We start from the raw sequence: 20,544 nt of genomic DNA, 5'->3' as shown, positions 1-20,544 counted from the left end.
GAGAGTGCAGTTCTTCAATTGTAGTTATAGATTGTTTTTGGGGTTTTTTTGTTGTTTTTTTTTTAAATTTCACCCCTTCTTTACATCGTATATTATTATCTAACCGTCCTTATTTATAATGCTATTATATACATAGACCGTATATTGAGATATATATATATATATAGATAGATAGATAGATAGTGTGAGAGAGAGAGAGAGAAAGAGAGAGAGAGAGAGAGAGAGAGAGAGAGAGAGAGAGAGAGAGAGAGAGAGAGAGAGAGAGAGAGAGAGAGATTACACCCTAAAAATGTAGAGATACTTATTAGGCAGTAAATGCGTATTCACAAATGGTAATAATAATAATGTGTGTGTGTGTGTGTGTGTTAGTGTGTGTGTGTGTGTGTGCGTGTTGGGGATCTTAAAGGGGAGTTCCTTTTTATAGGATGCACTACCTCTGCAGATGGACAAATTATAACCTTTTCACATCTTGACTTTCGCTGAACTAATCAAGTTATAAAATCGTCTCTACCATCTCTCGCTGAAAAGGAGTTCATTGGTATTCATTGACATATTGTTGAAGAAGTCTACTGAATTCTTGAATTCATTTATCAAGGATCCATACCATGTGCAACAATCCATCGATTGTTACGAATTATGTAGATTGATAGATCACGCAGCGCTTTGCGTCGATCCATAGAAGGCGATCTACAAAATGCCCAACAAAGAGAGTTTCCGTCTTCCATGGGGAAACAAACAAACAAACAAAAAAAAAAAAAAAAAAAAAAAAAAAAAGAAAGAAAGAAATATAGAGCACTGTGCGATCTGCCAATCTGCAAAAATGCGAACAATTGATGGATTGTTTCGGATTCTGTGGATTCACAGAAAGTGCTGCGCGATCCACCGATGCGCAGAATGCAATCGATGGATGTTTTTCGAATTCTGTGAATCCATGAAAAGCGCTTGCGATACGCGCCAATCGAGAGAACGCGCCTTAAATACTAAAGTGTAAAAAAAAAAAAAATAATAAAGACATTAATGACCAAAATAAAATAAATAAAAACATAAAAATTAATTTACCGCTTTAATTATCAGTTTTATAAATCTTTTTTTCCAATAGCAACAGGACTGACGTGTAACTTTTACGAGTTTGTCGTGACATTGGTCTCTTCCTACAAGGGTGGTGGCAGAAGCCGACAGAGTAAGTTTATGTTGTTGCCTCCTGTCGTTCCCCTCCAATTACTCAGGTAGAATGGGTATAATTATTATCAACATCAACACCATTATCAGGATCCTTCAACACATCTTTATTTGTTTTCTACTCATCCCACGAGACACGTCGTATCGTCGCTGTTGGAAAACAAGATTTATGAAACTGACAATTAAAACGATAATGTTATTTTTATGTTTTAATTTATTCATTGATTTATTTTGGTCAATTAATGTCTTTGCTTTTTAAAATATTGTTTTCTTCGCTTTAGTATTTTTGGCGCGTTCTCTCGACGGCGCGATCGATGGATCGCGTAGCGCTTTCCGTGGATCCACAAAATGCACAACAATCCATCGATTGTTAGATATGCATTCTGCCGGCTTGTTGATAATTTGCTCATTTAATTTACCCATTTGTGTGGCTCGGTGACTCAGCGGTATGATGTCTCGTCGTGTCACAAAAGTCAAGAAATGTTAAGCTTGACTGTGCCCAAATGACCGAGCGTGGTCGTGAAAATGAAAATTTAATCCCGACGTTGTGTCCTTTGGGTAAGACACTTTACACAAACTGTCCCACTCGACTCCGGTATGAATGAGTACCTGGCTATAGGCAATGTCGGATATTGCAAGACTGTTAGTGCAAACAGAACGCCTGGTACGATATATAATTGATGAAATGGCAATGGAAATGATATGGTTCCATAAATGGCCTGCTGGTGGAATAAATGAAACATTGTGAAGCGCATTGAGCATGGTAGATCTGTTGACATGTTCGTGTTTATTTAATTTATTTACCCCTAATCCTTGATCTTTCTCTTTATTTTTTTTTCTGTGTATATAGAGAACAACATCTGGAGGGATAAAAAACATCCACTTGCGTTACTCCACAATCGAAAGGGGAGTAGGCCTATAGGTAATCAATACATCGGGTATAATACAAGTTTTGCTGCTTGAAGGTTGAGAAAGTAGATAACAACGAAATAACGGGACGCTGGTCTCCGGCGACCGCAGACGTGTTTTGGCTGTGCTCTAAATTTTACTTTACCACATTATATTTACGTATATTATGTTTATGTATGTATCATTGTCGGCATTTTGTACGTCTGTACAAACATTTCCTTTTGGATGAATAATAAAGTACATTATTATAATTAGTAGAAGCTTCAACCAATTCAGGCAAATGGTATGGACGTTTCGTGTTCTTTTCTTTAGCAGTAAAAGACACTGTGAGAAATAATGGCGCTGAAAGGCGTTATGTATTACATTTTCCGACATAGCAATGTTGGGCTTGTTGAATAACCAAATGCTGATAAAACTCTGGCCCGGGTAAGGTACTTAACACACATTCCCAACTCGACTCGGGTGTGAATGAGTACCCAGCATTATTTTTTTGTAATGTATTTTGTTAGAGGCATCGAGACGCAGCTGCCGGTTGCTTTCGTGACAGTGACGAGTGCAGTCTTTGGAGATTGAGGTCGATCAGTTCTTCGGGTAGGTAGGGACAGATTAAGCGAGGCATTTCGTGTTTGATCTGGCGGTTCCAGAAGTAGTCCAAATAAAATTAAAAAAAAAAAAATAAAAGGGAAGGGGAGGGGAGGGGAGGGGAAAGTGAACGTAAATACGGAAATGAGCCTCGATCTGACAAAAAGAACCGGAGAAGAAAGAGACGCCATTTTCTAGTCGTTGGTTGCGTGATTGGGAATAAAGATTCTTCATATTTTGGATCAATGATGTCCAAAGCTGGGATGAGCCATCCTCCTGTAAAACAAGACAACAGTCCCTATAAGAAAGACAACAGAGGACACAACACACCAGGTGACAAACGTCATTCGGGAAACTTTGCTAAAAATGAACGTCCCAGCCCCAACACCAACAACAGTAACAGGACAAACATGAACCAGAATCAGAACAGAGAATTGAGAGAAAAGCATGAAAGAAATGATCAACGACATGACTCTGAAAGTGCTCATGGTGATAAAGACAAGGATACTACTCAGGGAGAGAAGAAATTTACAGGACGATGCAGGTTATTCGTCGGTAATTTGACTCCAGACGTCTCCGAGGCCGAGTTCAGAAAGATGTTCGAAACCTATGGAGAAATTTCTGAGGTGTATGTGAACACACAAAGAGGCTTTGGATTCATCAGATTGGTAATGTCATGATTTGAATCTATGTATATAGATAGATGTCTATGGATATATTTAAGATTTATCATTTACACAATTCTTTCTTGTAAGAATTTCAAAGTAAGCACAAGTTCAGTGGCCGGGCCTGGAACTGGAACTGGAAGGTGAAAGTGAAAATGACTAAAATTAGGCACTTGCAAGAAGTAGCTCTCGCGAGTTGAAAACAGGCGAGGATTTCTGTTTCCGTTTTTGAGGGGAAAAATTTTAGGAGTGATTTTAAAATGCTCATTCTTCTTTCTCAGTGGAATGAAATGGCATGTATTTATATATCATTGGAAAGGGCATAAAATTCTGCATACAATGATGCTAATATTATTATCTTCCTAGAGAGGAGGGCCTTTGGCCTACCAACCTCCGCTGCACGTCCAACTCGCCTTGAGCATGCATTCGCGTAAAATATAAAGATTTTTTTTAAAAACCTACCTCTGTTTCAAAAACTAGCATCTTTCACCTTTCTAAGAAACATTTTGATTTTTCAGAACTTTAGTTCGTTAAAAAATACCGGCCAATCTGACCCGTTGAGTTGAATGAAAACGAAATTTTGTTTACACGGTTCAAAGGAAATGCCGTAAATAAGCTTTCATGGACTTCCTGTGTTGTTTTTACAGTGTCACGTGACCGTTTTGAGAAATTTGTCGTCTGCTACAAATAATTAGACCGGTAGGGGGTAGATATTTTCGTTGGAGCAGAGAAAAAGTGAGTATTATTTCTTGGACTTGTAGAGAGGCCTAGGTCCACCAGCAGTCAAGTTTATTGAATAAAAGAAAAAAAGGCCTTTTTACTGCACTAATGCACCAAATTGCATACCTATCTATGGACACTTTGTTCCGTATCTTTTTCCCAATAAACTTTTTTAAAAACCTGGGGCCAGGGTTGCTAGTTTGGCCTCCTGGTGGCCAAATTTGAGAAATTTGGCCTTTTCCCAAGCCATTTGGCCTCCCAAAATTTGGTTTGGCCACTTGGCCTCCTGTAACCAACTTTTTGGCTTCCTCTGACTTTCCCCGTTATATCGTTTTACTCTGGTACCGGTAAAACTTATTTTATTTGGCAATCTAAATATCTAAATACAACACGTGCTAACGCCACAGACTGCATTTGCTAATGCTTCTATATATACGAATTTTCCTTATCCTATCTAAATTGTTTAACAAATCTAAAGAGTTTTCGCGAGGCTAAGGTGGGTTTGGTGGTATTTGGGCTCCTGCCGAGGAATCTGGCCTCTTGCTATAGCTAGTTTGGTCTCTTACTCAAAAATGATCTGGCAACCCTGCCTGGCTAGGCGGTACCTTGATAACAGAAACGATACCCACACGATTTCGCGAGGAATTAATCATGAAAACAATTAGGATATAATTTCAACACAACTTTTGAAATTCATCAAGGATTGTCTATTACCGAATGTTTTTTGATAGAAAACAAATGCATCTTCAAATCTAAACTGCTGACGGTAAGCGGTAAGTTTTTTATTTATTTTTCGGTCCAAACGAATGATTTATCCTGGTATAGAAGCTAAGTATTGGTAACACCGGCCCACCTCTCTATGTCATGATTTTGAGAAATCTTTGCGTAAAGAGAGTATATGTGTTTAAACGCTTATAACTTTTAAACCAGAGATGGTCCTTCTTAATAAAAAAAAGTCCTTCTGAGATACATATTAAAGTAGCTTCTCTAAAAATTTCAGAGCAAAATATGTTTGCACTCAAAAGTTAGAGCTCCCCAAAAAACAGTAATTGGCCTCGATTGTTTACAGAAGCTGCCATTTTCTTATACTGATTCACTTCCTGTCGTCTGCTGGGTTTGAAAGATAACTTCGTCAATCCACATCAAAACTTTACATTTATGGAAGTTATTTTTGTTTTAAATTATTCAGTTAATTGGCGTTTTCATGTCCATGCATTCATTTTATAATTTACAATTCTCTTCCTTTTTTTTCCGATTGATTTTTCACTGTTGATTTTGACGTTTTTCATCCTTAGACGGACGTCTGTCCAATTTAGGGGAACGGGGGAGCGAAAGTTTTTAAAATCACCTATTTTCGACCATTTTAAACACTAATACACCACCTCAAACATTTATCAGTCCATATCTCTGCTTTTATGAGGTCTATTTTCATTTTGAAAAGTTCACAGTGAACAACTAAATGACGCCGATTCAGTGGTGTATTTGGTCTATCTACATGTGAATAAATATTTGTCGACTTTTCCAAAATTCCAATAGGTCATTCATTTGCATGTCGTGCTCTATTTTTCCTTGATTTCAGCTGTTTCAGCTCTAAACTATACCTTTCTCTCTCAATAGATAATTATTTTTCAGTTTTCAATGGATTACAGAGATGTTGAATTACCACATGTAAAAATTTCAAAGTTGTATCTGAAGTCGTTTCTGAATTATACTTGATTATCCATTGGGTTGCTGTGTTTTGGTCACATATTTTCCTATTAAGCTTCTATAGAGATTTTTCACCACATAAAAGGTCATAACTTTTTAACTAGTTGAGATAGAGCGATAATTTTTTCACTTTAGTAAATGTTTCACTCCCCTTTATTTTTCTACGCTAAATTAATACCGATATCACTATTTTGAAATATTCTTGCAAGTGCCTACTAAAATCATTATTTTTTGGGTAATTGGGGAGGCCTTCCGAAAGATCCTACATTCCCAGTATTCTTTGTTTTTTATAATGTTCTAGTAGGGAGTTTGGGAGAGGGGGGGGGGGGGAGACTTTTTCTAAAGCAAAAAGTTTCCCCCCTCCCAAACCCCCTATTAATTGTTAATTATAAATTATATAAAAAACAAAGAATTCTGGGGAAGTTGGAGCTTTCGGCCTCCCATAAATTGTAATGTTATTTTAACATTAAAAAAAAAAAGCCTTTTAACTTTGATATTATATACATATTGTAATTTTGTTGAGTATGAGTTCATCGTAGAGGACCGCTGGCCCGTTGATGAATGATGGTCTTTGGCTTTGGATCGGTCTCCACCAACTTGTGGAGGTCGAAAGGCTGGCTTCATCAATGGGAAATCGGTGCTGTTTTTTAGATCCTGCAGGAAACTGTCAATTTGGCTTTTAAAGCTGTTTATGCTTGGCAGGCTATTCCATGTCTCAACAATTCGCTGACTAAAGACATTTTTTCCGATGTTTAAAGGGCAATTTTGTTTGGGGCTGTCATTATCCCCAGACACCTGTCTGGGGATAATGAAAATTCGTTTAACCAAATTTCGTTATTCCCAGACAGATATTTGAAACTCTGCTCTTTTAAACAATTATCCAGAATATGGAATGTTTCCAAATGCACATAGAAATAAGGAAAGTTAATAAAATATCTATTATGCGTCGACTTCGAAGTGGGTGTCATGGCCGAATGGTTTAGTCGTCTGCCCTGGAAGTTTTACCAGAAGCGACGTTGCGGGTTCAAATCCTGGTTCCGCCACTTAAAAAAAATTTTTTTTTTTACATTCCGTTTTCTTTTTACAGAACGGTGCAGGGTTAAATGTCCCATCCATCCTCCCCCCACCTCTTTTTCTTTTTTTTTTAAACTCTCTCTCTCTCTCTCTCTCTCTCTCTCTCTCTCTCTCTCTCTCTCTCTCTCTCTCTCTCTCTCTCTCTCTCTCTCTCTCTCTCTCTTCCTTTCTAGTTTCTAGCAAATTGTCATTCATCCCCACTCCGATCTCAAAAAGTGTCTAAAAAGGATAAATAATTAAAAAGCAAACAAAAAGTGTCTAAAAAGGATAAATAATTAAAAAGCAAACAAACAGAAATATTGAGAGAGCGACCAAATGGTCAGATAGAGGAGAAAAAAACAAACAATAATTAAAAAAAAAAAACAATTTTAACGGAACAAAAGGTCAAACAAAAAGGAGAAAAGAATAGACTCGCACAAAAAAAAAAAAAAAAAAGGGGGGGGGGGGGGGGGGGGGGGGGGATGGAATTTAAAAAAAAAAAAAAAGTGGCGAAACCAGGATTCGAACCCACAACGTCATTTCTGGTAAAACTTTCAGGGCGGACGACCAATCGGCCATGACACCCACTTCGAAGTCGGCGCATATTGTGTTTCTGTAGTAACAACTGATTTAATGTTGGTTAATTTTTTGTTTTTATAGATATTTTATTAACTTCCCTTATTTCTTTGTGCATTTGGAAACATTCCATATTCTGGACTGTGGATAATTGTTTAAAAGAACAGAGTTTAAAATATCTGTCTGGGGACAACGAAATTTGTTTATCCCCAGATAGGTGTCTGGGGAATACGAATTTTCATTATCTCCAGACAGGTGTCTGGGGATAATCACAGCGTTTGTTTGGCAAGTTTATAGCAGTGGCCTCTTGTTCTTTTGTCCTTGTTAAATGTGAGGTAATCTTCTACGTTTACTTTGTAGAGACCGTTGGTCAATTTATAAGTTTAAATTAGATCTCCTCTGAGTCTTCTATGAGGCTAGGGAGGTCTTATGCTCTGAGTTTATCTTTGTAGCTGAGGTTTGAAATTTCGGGAACAAGTTTGCTATTGTGGTTTTATTTTAGCGCCATTGGTTGGTATAATTTTAGGAGGCAAAACAAGCTTTTACTTATATTTACGTATATGAATATGAATTGGGATAAATAGTTAAAAAGTTATGTAAAAGACATTAACTGGGTGAAAAATGCGCCTTAGGTATTCCTTTGTAATTTATTCCCAAACTTTTTGACCAAGAAGCTGTTGTTTTCGCACTCAACAAATGTCAATAACTTTTAGAATGTTAAAGTTAGCTCATTTATTTTTTCTCAGACACTTTCAGAAAAGTAGTGAGCTTAAAATTAATGGATATTTAATTATTTTTGTACATCCTTCGCTAAAAAAAAAAGCAGATTACATAACACATTTGTACATCAAAGAAATTTGATTTACGATAACTTTGTCCCTTTTTATGCTTCATTGATAAAATTGGTATTGAATTAAATGTCTAGAAGAGAAGAGTCTTCCTTTCAGTTACCCTTTTGGTAGCTGATGTTATCCAGAGGACTTTTTAAAAATTAGATTTTTTTTTATTGTACAAGGTTCTAACACGGCTTTGAGCTGAGCCTACTGATTGGATAACCCACTATATACAAAAGCACCATTTTTAATTTTTTTTCTCCTTTGCCAGTCGAAAACCTAACTGGGAAATTGAATTTAGAAATTAATGTACATTATGTTCCATTTATTATTCGCATCATTATTGTTGTATAAATAAATTATACCCATTTTATTTGATTCATGTCTTTTTTTAAAATATAGGACTACAGACACAATGCTGAAGCAGCGAAGGCAGCATTTGATGGAATGGTTAGAAAAGGAAGGATCTTGAGAGTTCGATTTGCCACACATGGTGCTGCCTTGAAAGTAAAGAATCTTCACAGTCATGTATCAAATGAACTTCTGGAACAGTCTTTTGTTCAGTTTGGAGAGTTAGAAAGATGTGTTGTCATAGTAGATGACAGAGGAAAGTCAACAGGAGAAGGAATCGTTGAGTTCGCCAGAAAACCAGGTGCCAACTCAGCACTCAGAAGAATTACAGAGGGCGTTTTCCTCATGGGAGTGTAAGTGTTTTCTATCAAATGCATTTTTAAGTGGAAGGAGTTGTGAAAAACTGGTTCCACTAAATGGCTAACCCTGTTAACTATAGAAACCAAAAGCAAATCTAAATGTTATCTGGTAATTTTTGGTATTGTCAACATATTCTCATGTTCTTAACTTCAGACACAACTGTTCATTTTGAACCCTCTCTCTGCCATGATTTCTATTATTTACATTGAAAGCGTGGCACATTCTTTTGTGCTCCATAAGCTTATCTTTTTTTGACAGCTGTAACAGTAATAATAAATAAGATGTATTTACAACAAGACAATCATTTTATGTTTTCCGCTACGCCTGCCGAAGTTTCTTCTTGATAATTCACTTCTAAGTAATTCAGTGTATTGGCCAGAAGTCATATTTATTTAAGTTTTTCTTTCTGTCATTAACTGATTGAAAATCAAGTGTGCTCGTTGCTACATTATTCTATTCTAATGTTCTCACAATGGCTGAGCTGTTCATGGATCGCAATTCAGACTTGTCGAGCATCGATAAAGATGTGAGGAATAAATTCAATTGGTCATGGCTAGAAGTTAAAGATAATAATGGTGATTATTTTTCTATGTCAGAAAAATTCCAAAGGCAGGAATATGACTTTGATGAAGTCATCTTTACCTATATGTAGGCACTTAAATGAAGGGCTAGATCTGTGTCACAGTTCTCCCATTCACCTGTGTGACCACTAGTTATTGTTTGTGAGCTGCAGGCTAAAACCATGACTTGGTTAAATTGAGATATCTCTGGTATTTATTTACAGAATTGGATAAATTAAATACCAAAATAAAGGACATTGAACTCTATCATTTGGTACAATTACCGTCTCCCTCCTTAAATTCATTTAGAAGATATTTTAATGGAAAGATAGCTTAATTTTAGTGGGCAAGAAAATCAAGCCGTTTATCATTATTCATGAAAAAATTCCCTTAAAACATAAATAATCATAAAATTCAATCATTTTCCTTTCCAATGATACCAGTTTCAACTTTCAAAACTGCTTCCAGGATACCCTTTGAGCATTCCATAAAATCACACTCATTGCAAAATCTACCAAAGTAACGCCATTTCAGCTTGGACTGCCATGGTCAGCGTCGGTCATTGGCTCCTAGCCTCGTGACGTCACAGTGTTTCAGGGGAATCCCCTTTCTTTTTTTCAGTCAGCTGGTGCCCAATTTCAGGCTGATTCCTATAGTAATTTTTTGGGTGTTTTTAAGGCATAAAGAATTGAATAACTCTGCTTCTATTTAACCTAGAGACAAAATTCAAACGGTTTTATCATTGGGATGGTAAACTGCATCATAGTAAACCAGATTTTATACTGTCATTTGAAAACTGAATTTTCATTTAAGTGCCTACTATATGAATGACATGCTTATTTAGCATTCCTTCTACATCAACTTATGGCAGTCATACTTCCAGTAAGAAATAACACCCACTATTTTAATGTATTCTATTTATCCCTCTCCTCACCAATGATGCCCTTATTTTAAAAAAAATAATTGAATCTTCAGTTTGTCGAAGAGTTTCAGTCCATTTTTATAGAGCTCATTTACAAGTCTAATATATATATATTAGACCTGCATGTGTGCCGACAATTGTCGGTTTTCCGACAATCACGGTAGTTGCGATCTCCCGGATCACTTATTTTTATTTTATTGCTAAAGTAATCTGATTGCGAGTGACGTCAATTGTCGGAGTGTCGGCGAGCCCCAACTCGACCGGCGGCGAGCAGTCAAGTGCCGACGAATGGGCGTCGGATTGCCGACAATATTGTCGGCACTTTCAAGCCCTCGTTACGCTCGTTCGGCAATTATCGGGAAACTCCGCTAGTCTTCGATTCGACCGCAACTCTTCATTGTCTGAAAAACGAGTAGTGTGTCGATATAATCGAGCATGCGCAGTTCGTTAACTTTCGTTTTCATACTTTCGGTATTCCATTCAAGTAACTTTTGTTTGTTCAATTGAACGTTGCTACATTTCAATTTTATTCGCTCTATCAATAAACTTTCGGGATTTGTCGTTGTATATTTTGATCTATTACTCTTTTACATTATTTTTTGTTATCATGCCTGAACAATTCTTTGACCGTTCGTTGGATCTGAAGTCAGTTGAGAATGGTGTTCGAAATCTATTCAAATGGAATTGGCGATGATTTTCTTTCGGAGTACGTGAGAAAGCCAGCCCAGCCGGGTGCTGCATTTTGTATTTTTTTTTTGCCAGTGGATTAAAGTCTAATGATTGGGAAGGTTATTGCTCTTTAGAGTTAGAGATAAGATCAATTATTCCAGGTTAAAAACTACTGTGGGGGTCCGATTACGGTGGCAAAGGAAAATCATTCATAAAGAGGCATTCTCACAGACAGTCAAAGTCAAAGTGAGTAATACAAGAGAGAAAAAAGAAAAACACCTCAGTCGTTGACGGCTGTTTTCACTGCTGAGACAGAGACTCGTCCTCTCTCCAAGTTTCACAAGATTTCTTAACTCACTCAATCCTAGCCCTAGCCCAGTCTGTAGGTAGACAGTTGCCGATTAGCCATTGGACAAGTGAAGCGCAACTGTGGGTTAAAATTTGTATAACACAATTTCACATAATTATAATCACTGTTGCCGTTGCATTATTTTTCACAGTGTATGAACGTCTCTGGTATCATTTTAAAGGGCAGAGATCAAGATTTCTTTTGATGTGATAGAAATCAATGTTCACATATTGTATCCAAAATTATAATTTGATAAAAATAACATCATTTTAAAACTTTTGAAATCTTTTTTCAAAATTGAGATAGCAAAAAAATAAAAGAGAAGGCATCTAGATAAATCATTTGTCTGTGTCTTTATCAAATTTCATAAAGATTGAAGGCAGTGCAGTATGTTTAATGTTGACCACAAGTGACCAACCCTCTTTTCTCTATGCTAAGATCCCGTTTTAATCAGTCGTCACCTTATCGAGAGGTTTCCCAGTGGGGGAATTCTGAATCAATTTTGAGCTTTTTGTAAGACTAAATTTAGAGTAGTAAAATCATCATAACTTTGGAACCGTTTATCCTAGATCCAAAAGTAAGGTATCTTATTAAATGGTTTTTAAAGGCCTATCTGTCTATGTAAAAAATAATTATTAATTTTTATTTTTGAAAAAATATCAAACTACCACTCTACCTCCATGCTGTCACTTGTCCCTATAAATGTTTGGTACTTTTTAACATTTTAAAATAAATATATTCGGTAGGACAATCCAAAAGAAAATGTATATGACTAAGTACTGAGTTACAAAATAAAAGATCCGGTAATGCGATATGTGTGAAAAAGTTCAGACAATTTGGTCAGGACTCGCATGCAGGTCTACTTAGCATTCCTTCTACATCAACTTATGGCAGTCATACTTCCAGTAAGAAATAACACCCACTATTTTAATGTATTCTATTTATCCCTCTCCTCACCAATGATGCCCTTATTTTAAAAAAAATAATTGAATCTTCAGTTTGTCGAAGAGTTTCAGTCCATTTTTATAGAGCTCATTTACAAGTCTAATATATATGTTTGTTTTTGTCATAACATTTAAAACTAAAATATTAGCAGCACTTTGTCATGTCCTCAAAGATTTATGTGTCATGATCTTTTATTTTTCTTTTTATTTTAGAGATCCAAAACCAGTCTCAGTTGAGCCACTTGAACAAAAAGATGAAGAAGATGGTATGCCTGAAAAGTTTCTGACTAAGACAGATCAGTACAAAAAGTGAGTTGAATTTATTATGTTTTTGGATGCCATGACGTGATTCGAAATATATTTTGAAAAATGTGGCTATGTGGTCAATTTTTTATTATTGAGTTCTTTCCAATTCTGATTAAATGAGATTTATGAAAACAAGTATTTAAATATTTATGAATTTGGCATTTGTTGCAGAGAGAGAGAAAAAGAACCAAGGTTTGCCCCTCCTGGCACATTTGAATATGAGTTTGGAATGAGATGGAAACAACTAGACGAGCTTGAGAAACAGCGCATTGAACAAGTGAAAAAAGACACAGAGAAAGCTCGCATTGAGCTAGAAGACGAGATGCAAAATGCTTTGTATGACTATCAGGCAGAACAAATTAGACAAGGTTGGTGAGCTTTTTAATTTAAAAAATGAGACTTGCTTTTCGGGATTAATAACTTTTAGTTTTCTAATGATTTGCAGTACCCTCAATCATGAGACAGGACAAAGACCTGTCACTACCTTTTGTTTTGTGACTTTTTGATCATCCTTATTGTATTATTATAAATGGGAAACTAGAAATCTTCCACACCATTTGTCTGAAGCTAAAGTTACTTTTATGCTTGTTTATCCTTTTTTTTTTTCAAGCTTGAAGTAACATATACATTTCAAGCTCTTTAAATAAGTCATTTAAATCATGAAGGGATACAAAAAAAGATGACTTTATAAGAATAGGGAAAAATTCAGAGGAACAGTGGAAATTGTTTCTAGTTTTCAAGCTTCATCAGTTTTCATAATTCTAAATGCCTAAATGTATGGAGTCGCAATTTGTATTTAAATTAGATTAAAAGTGGAAATTCATATGCCATTTAATAAAATCCTCTCTGTGCTTGGTGTGTACAGATCTGATCAGACAGCAAGAAGAATTGAGGAGGCTCGAGGAGCTGAGGACTAATGAGAGAATGAGATTAGAAATGAGACGTCAGAAGGAGGAGCGTGAAATGGCTGAACAAGAAGACAGGCGTCGTGAGATGATGATGAAGATGAACGCAAGCAGACAGGAACTGGCTCGAGGAAGAGGCGGTGCTGGACCAATTGATGGACCTGGCGGCATGGGTAGCATGAGCGGCATGAGGTCAAGAGAAGAAATGATTGTACGTTTCAAATCACAATTTTATTTTTTTTTAATGTTGAGGAAGTAGAATCCTTTATATTAATCAGAGATCCAGACCCGCAAAATATGTATTTAATTGGTATGTATAGTTTTTTTATGGGTCAAATTTTTTTGGGAACAATTTCAGATTTTTTTTGTACGAGATTGGAATCATAGAAGTAAATTTTAAGACCAAGATATGAGAAAATGTGATTAAATGTTCTTTTTCTTTCTCTACAGATTTAACAGTTTGCAGAGTTCTCAATTAAATCAAAATTTCATTGTTCAAACCTGAAGACTGATCAGTTTGTCTCAATTTGATTGCTTAATGACATGTTTCCACAGATGGCCGACCGTTTTGGAGACCGCATGGGGGATAGAATGGGTGACAGAATGCCAGACCGCATGGGCGACCGAATGGGAGGCCAGTCAGGCCCTGGATTCAATATGTGGAAAGAGGAACAGCAGCGCAATGAAGCACAAATGAAGGTGTGTATATTGTCTTGTATGTAACTCACTCCTCGTCGTTCCTGAAGAGCCAAAAGGTTCATGGTGCTTGACTTTATCCAGATTACCTTAGTGTTATACAGGCAGGGATGCCCTTTTTCCAGCTAAAATTTTTAAATCTTCTGACGACCGTCTTCTGTATATTTGTTAGGAGATTTATTTTTTTAAAGTTGAGGGCATTGGTTGTCTAAAGGCAAATGGTTAGGGGAAGCGAGATAGATGTGTATTCTTTTCTATGATTCAAGGGTGAGATACCATTTGATGAAGAGAAGCTTTGTATGAAGTATTTTCCTATATATGCTCATAGCTGCCAACCGTTCCGTAAAAAACGGATTTGTTCCGTATCTGCCTTCCTGAGTCCGTAATTCCGTATTTTTAGATTAAAATCCTTATTTTGTAATTTTTAGCTGATTTGTGGTAATCAAAGCATTATTATTATTATTATTATTATTATTATTATTATTATTATTATTATTATTATTATTATTCAGGTTGTCCAGCGAGGACAGAGATGATGAGTAGGGGTGGAATCAATACAGTGTATTCTTCATTTCTATATAGCTCTTTTATTTGAATTATAACTATCATAAATGGTTTCATAAAAATATGCATGTTAGCATCGAAGATACTTTCAATGTTCTCAGATATTATTCATACTGTCTCTATTTGTTACAAATATTGTGTTAATTAAAAATAAAATTAAATCAGCATCTTTGATTGGAAGGTATTCAATCAGAAAATTAAAAGCTTATAAAGATTAAACATAAAATTGATTATTTCCCTTTATTAATTTATGAAATATAAACTCTGTCCCTTTGAAAAAAAAAATTCTTGATCTGATTCTAATTTTTTTTTTTCAAGCAAGTTTACACTCCATTTTTAGGTGTTTGTCAAAGCAGATAGGTAGGAATTCTTCAGTATTTAGAGGTTCTATTTACTCAAAACTACTATTACTACTGAAAGACCATTATATTGCATCAAAGAAAATAAATATGCAATCTTCTACAGTTTAGCGAATCTCCCTACTTTTGTCCCAAACTCCCTCTCAAGTGGTGTAACAGGTTTGCAGTTATGCATTTCTAAACATGTTATTTCATTTATTTTACAATCGTGCTTGTGCTTTGGTCATTATCTAAGTTGGAACAGTTGGATTCTTTATATATTTTGTCTGTTTTTTGATCTCATTTTGGAAAGTGTTATTTCAGTTACTTCATAACAATTCAAATGTGCTTGAAATAAACCTGATTATTTAGGAATATTTGGACTAGCCCTGTCGTCTTAAACTTGATAGTATTGGTAATAGTAATTAAAAGGCTACCTTTTATATGTTGCGATTCAATGAAAGCTACAATGGTGATTTCCATATGGGTGCTCAGGTTCATTTTTTACATATTCGGGTAACTTCACGTCATCCCCTTGTTCTAGGCCAAATGGTCATTCCTTATTTTATTTTTTAAAAGTTGGCAGCTATGTATGCTTTTTACGATAAAAATTTTCAGGCTTTGAAAAATTTTTTTTTAGTAAAGGACATTCCTGACAGTCTAGCATTTGTTAATGTAAAGGACTCTACCAGATCCAACAGACCCAGCTACTCTAGTTACTGCTGGGTGGACAGGGTGATCAGAAAAAAAAAATAATTCTTAGGTCAATAACAGTTCCTTTGTGTGTGAAGCAAGTGCTCTTCCAACTCAGCTATTGGGATCCCTAAATTGCTTTTGTTCCCTTTCAGTAACTTACGGAATAGAGATTTTTGATTTTCTTTTTCTTTTTCTTTTTTTTCCCCCCACCTTGGAATCCTCCTTTAAAGTGGAAAAAAAAAAGATTTGAAATTTTTATATTTCTTAGAAATTATCACCAGGGTTACCAATTTTCCGTATATTTACAGAATTATGTTATAAAACCTTACAGTCACCTGCAAGATGGAAGAAAACGAAGTACATAACGTGTTTTTACTGGAGTTCAGCCCTCAGAAAGTGGTTGATCAATGTGTTTGTGTAAAAGTTCAGTTAATTCTTGCCTGCTGAATTGGCAACCCTGTATCGCTCTCACCATCTGTTATTGAGTAGTTCCTATTATCCTATTCATTGAATGTCATGTGACAATTGTCCTATGCTAAATTGGCGGGTGGTTGGATGGGAGCATCACCCTTGAATCGTATACCTATGATGTTCTCATGGGTGTACGATCCGATAGTGATGTTGTTTCTTCTTCTCTTTACTAGCCTATCCTGCTTCTTTGGTTTGTGATTGTATTTTTGACAGGGGATATTTTTTTTTCTGTAAATCTTCTGCCTGTTTGTTCTTGGTTATTTATAATTTAGCTTATGATATCTTTAGGTTGTGATTTTGATTTACATTTGTACTATTTTTGTTAGATTGCTTGTTTTTTTTGTTTCAGCGGTCTCTCATATAACCTCAATTGTGTTGGAAGAGACCTAAAGCAACAAACAAACAAAAAAAATATATGCTAAATTGAGTTTTTCTTTTTCTTTCTTTTTGAATACTTCCATTGTCATACAAATTCTCAACTACTCAAGACACGTAATTCAACCTGTAGTTGTTTTAGAAATACTGTGATGGAATTTAAAGGCATTGATTAACTTTTCTTGGAATGATTCCCGAGTTTTAAGCATGCCTGTGAATTTAGTTGTACCAACAGTTGAAAACAAAACAAACTGGAACATTTATATCGCTTAATATCCACTCAACACAGGGCTGCCAAGAAAGCATATTTGTATGCCTTTTTTCAACTTAGTCAGATTTTATGCTTTTCTCTCAGATTCTCATGTTTTTTTTGGTTTTTTTTTCAAATCCTATCATTTTAATGTAAAAAGTTTTTATTCTGTTTCTCATTGTTTTTGTTGTTGATTTTCTCAGGGTATGCGTGGAGTAAATGACCAGCCACCAAACCGTGGTGGTAGGGACATGCGAGGACCACCACAAGGACCCCAGCAAGCCATGCCAGGAGGACCTCAAGGTGGACCACAGGGTGGACCTCAGGGTGGGCCACAGGGTGGACCTCAAGGCGGACCTCAGGGTGGACCACCTGGTGGAATGGAACGTGGTGGACCTGGTGGTCCTGGTGTTGGAGCTGGACCATCAGGTCCTGGTCCTGCTGGCCCTGCTGGCCCTAGCAACAAGGTCAGCCACTAGTTCTATGTTTTTCTGACTCTTTACCAACATCCATGATATTTCTATTGTCTTGAGCATGCTGAACTCGTAAATTTTATTACATCAGATTCCATTATACTCTTTGAGGTGTATGATCATGGAGATCTAAAATTCAGTTGCAAGAATGATGCACAATGTTTTTTCCTCTTCTTTTTCTTTCGTCATGAACAGACTCACTGGATGGGGTCTTTGGCCTCCTATGATGGGCAGGAGGTCGCCCTGGGTCTTCTATTCCCTGTATCTTTTTTCCTAGTTGCTTTTTGACTTAGTTTTGTCCTAGCCCTGGCCGGGGTCCTTGACTGGGAGGGAAACAATCAAATATATAGTTAAAGTTTTAGGAGATATTTTTTCCTTGTAAATCATCTCTCTGTTATGTACTTTGACATTTTTGTTTTGTTTTAAATATATAATGGTTTGTAAACGTTTGAGTGTGTTCCTCGTAGTGGGGACCTGTGCTTGTGTCTGGATGAGACTTTTAGGTGATCTCAAACTAAGTACACTGATAGTGTCCTCTTGGAATGTACACCTGTTCCCTATTTGAACCATTTACGTTTGTCTTACGTTTTCTCGATGGCTTTTAATTGTAAATCTATAACTTTTTACTGTCCCATTTTCTTCCTGTTTACTGGCGCTGAAATGACCTGAATGTGTTGCAACCGCTGTAAACCTCTTTAAAAACAGACTGAGCATTACTGTCTTCTCAATTGTTTTGTAGGTAGTCTGATAGTATGAACCGTTGGGGGGGGGGGGGGGGGGGGGGGGGGAAATCAGAAATGTAGTAAGATATTGTCATACTACATACGACTCCGATATTAGATGATGAAACACTGGATGAATATGGTAGGGAGTTTAAATTTTGTCCAGAATGTATTATTACATTTCGTAAAGGTTCCTTCCAGTGCAACAGTAAGAAAAACTTTCCAAGTAAAAAAGAGATCATAATAGAAAAAGAAAACAAATCACTTACCTAAAAAATTTGAATGAGCTTTGTACTTTTTCTATTGTTAAAACATACTGTATCTGTTGCATTTCTGTAACTTTCGATCGACATTCAAAATAGACTTGTGAGTTAAAGAACAACGAGTGCAAGGATCAGTATGCTACCCAATGCTCCAAATGATGAAAAATCTTTCACAGACCTGTTCCGAACTTTTACTGAGGATACATTTTCTGATGGAGTTTGTTTGATCCTTTTTTTTTTTTCTCCGATATTTTTTAGACTATTTTTTAAAGTGTTCAAGAAGAGAAATTTTAGTTATTTCCATCTCCTAAAGTCTCAAATATCTTCTGTAAGGCCAGTGAGCTCATAAGATTATTGGATTCTCCATTGTCAAGTATTGCATCTTCAAATACGTAATTTCAATCTGTGCTTTCCAGGAAGGACCTAAACCTTTGATGCAGCAGGGACCGGGCTTCAATTCAAATAGTCCTGGCAACAATGGACCACCAACCAATCCAAATGCTGGTCCTGAAGGGAACAGTATGGTGAGTACAAATCAGCCTTTTCTGAAACTCAATAATTCCAACACTCAGTTTCTCATGATTAAGCGGTGTGCTGTCACACGTATGCTACTAAAGGTCAACCGGATATCCAAGAAAAAACATCTCGACTTCTTTCTCTTTCTCTTTTTTTTTTTTTGTCATTTATTGAAATTTATCTATGAAATTATCCTATTTTCATAAAAATAAGAATTTTTCAGCTCAATGCAATTCAAGACATGAACCTCGTACCTACTTGGTACCCATAAAAAATAAAGAATTTAAAAAAAAAATTTAAATTTTAGTCATCTCTAAAAAATACTAGATTTTAAAGAAAAGACATGTTTTATTCAACTGAAATGTTCACACTTTCTTGAAAATCTTCATTTATCTTCACCTAGAAAGTTTTCTGACAGTAGAAGCAGACTTTTCATTTCCTAGAAATAAACCAATTTCTTTGGGAAATAAAATAAAAACAAAAAAAAAACCCTCCCTCACCCCACCCCTCATGCGGTTACCAATAATCCATCATTATGACTTCATGTTCTTGATATCTGTTACCAGAATTATTAATTCAAATATCAAAAAGAGGTATTGTCTGTCCTCGTGATGAAATGAAGAAGTGATCAATCTGGGAATGGTAGACAGTCAAATATATATATATATATATATATATATATATATATTATATATATATATATATATATATATATATATCTATCTCTCTCTCTCTCTCTCTCTCAGTTTTGCTCTCTCTTTCCTATATCCCCCCAGTTTGCTGATTTGCCGTATATTTACTGAATTCAGTAAGTTAAAAAACCTCTGTAAATTATCCAAATTCCTGCCAAATGGAAAAATTTAAGTACCCATCAGAAACAGATCGATCAATGTGTTCCTTTAAAAATTCAGTAAATTTTTGCCTCCTGAATCAGCAACCCAGTTTCTCGCTCTCTCTCTCTCTCTCCATAGCTGCCAACCCTCCCATAAACTGCGGGGGTCTCCCTGAATTACTAACCATCTCCCGCTCTCCTGCAGGTTATTTTTATCTCCTGGAATTTTATAGTTTTAAGTGTTTTGTTGAAAATTATCAGTTGGTAAATTTATTTAACAATTCTCTATTTACTACAGAAGGTCCATAACTATTTGATTTTAAACTTTATCATTAATTTCAGTTGGTTTTAAAAGACTCGTTTTTCTCTAAAACTTGTCTTGAGGATTTGCAAAAAAATATGGATGTAAGTATGAGATATACTTTGAACGTTCTCAGATCTTATTCATAATTTCACTATTTGTTACAGAAATTTTGTGAAGTAAAAAGAAAATTTAATCGGCATCTTTGACAAGAAGACATTCGAGCAGAAAATTAAATGCTTATTAAGATAAACTCACAGGTTTATTGACCTTGAAAGATGTGTCAAAATTAACTTGGCCTTTTTTTCTGTTCTGATCGTGACTTTTGGTTCTCAGGTGTAGGTTCTTAAGACATAATTATATACACCATTTATATATATGTTCATCTTGTCAAAGTTTATAGGGGAAATTCCCCCCTGCTATTTAGAGGTTCTCTTTACTTCCTCTACTACGAAGA

General features: G+C 35.8%; 1 protein-coding gene across 1 annotated transcript in view; it reads left to right on the top strand.

Annotated features, from left to right (window-relative positions):
* Positions 1 to 2,821: 2,821 nt before the first annotated feature.
* LOC144967536 (uncharacterized) overlaps positions 2,822 to 20,544 on the top strand; it is a 56,201-nt gene continuing 38,478 nt past the window's right edge. The window contains exons 1-8 of the mRNA XM_078904924.1: positions 2,822 to 3,338; positions 8,627 to 8,928; positions 12,593 to 12,688; positions 12,857 to 13,053; positions 13,551 to 13,801; positions 14,146 to 14,289; positions 17,184 to 17,447; positions 18,855 to 18,962. Coding sequence (XP_078761050.1) covers positions 2,916 to 3,338; positions 8,627 to 8,928; positions 12,593 to 12,688; positions 12,857 to 13,053; positions 13,551 to 13,801; positions 14,146 to 14,289; positions 17,184 to 17,447; positions 18,855 to 18,962 — 1,785 coding nt within the window. The 5' untranslated portion in view covers positions 2,822 to 2,915. The remainder of the gene's footprint in view (positions 3,339 to 8,626; positions 8,929 to 12,592; positions 12,689 to 12,856; positions 13,054 to 13,550; positions 13,802 to 14,145; positions 14,290 to 17,183; positions 17,448 to 18,854; positions 18,963 to 20,544) is intronic.

This window comes from Berghia stephanieae, chromosome 3 (assembly GCF_034508935.2).
Source record: "Berghia stephanieae isolate SIO BIC M18660-M18661 chromosome 3, UCSD_Bste_1.3, whole genome shotgun sequence".
In the NCBI taxonomy this organism is placed as follows: Eukaryota; Metazoa; Mollusca; class Gastropoda; order Nudibranchia; family Aeolidiidae; genus Berghia; species Berghia stephanieae.
The sequence above is the reverse complement of the archived record's forward strand: the minus strand, read 5'-3'. Positions and strand labels throughout refer to the sequence as shown.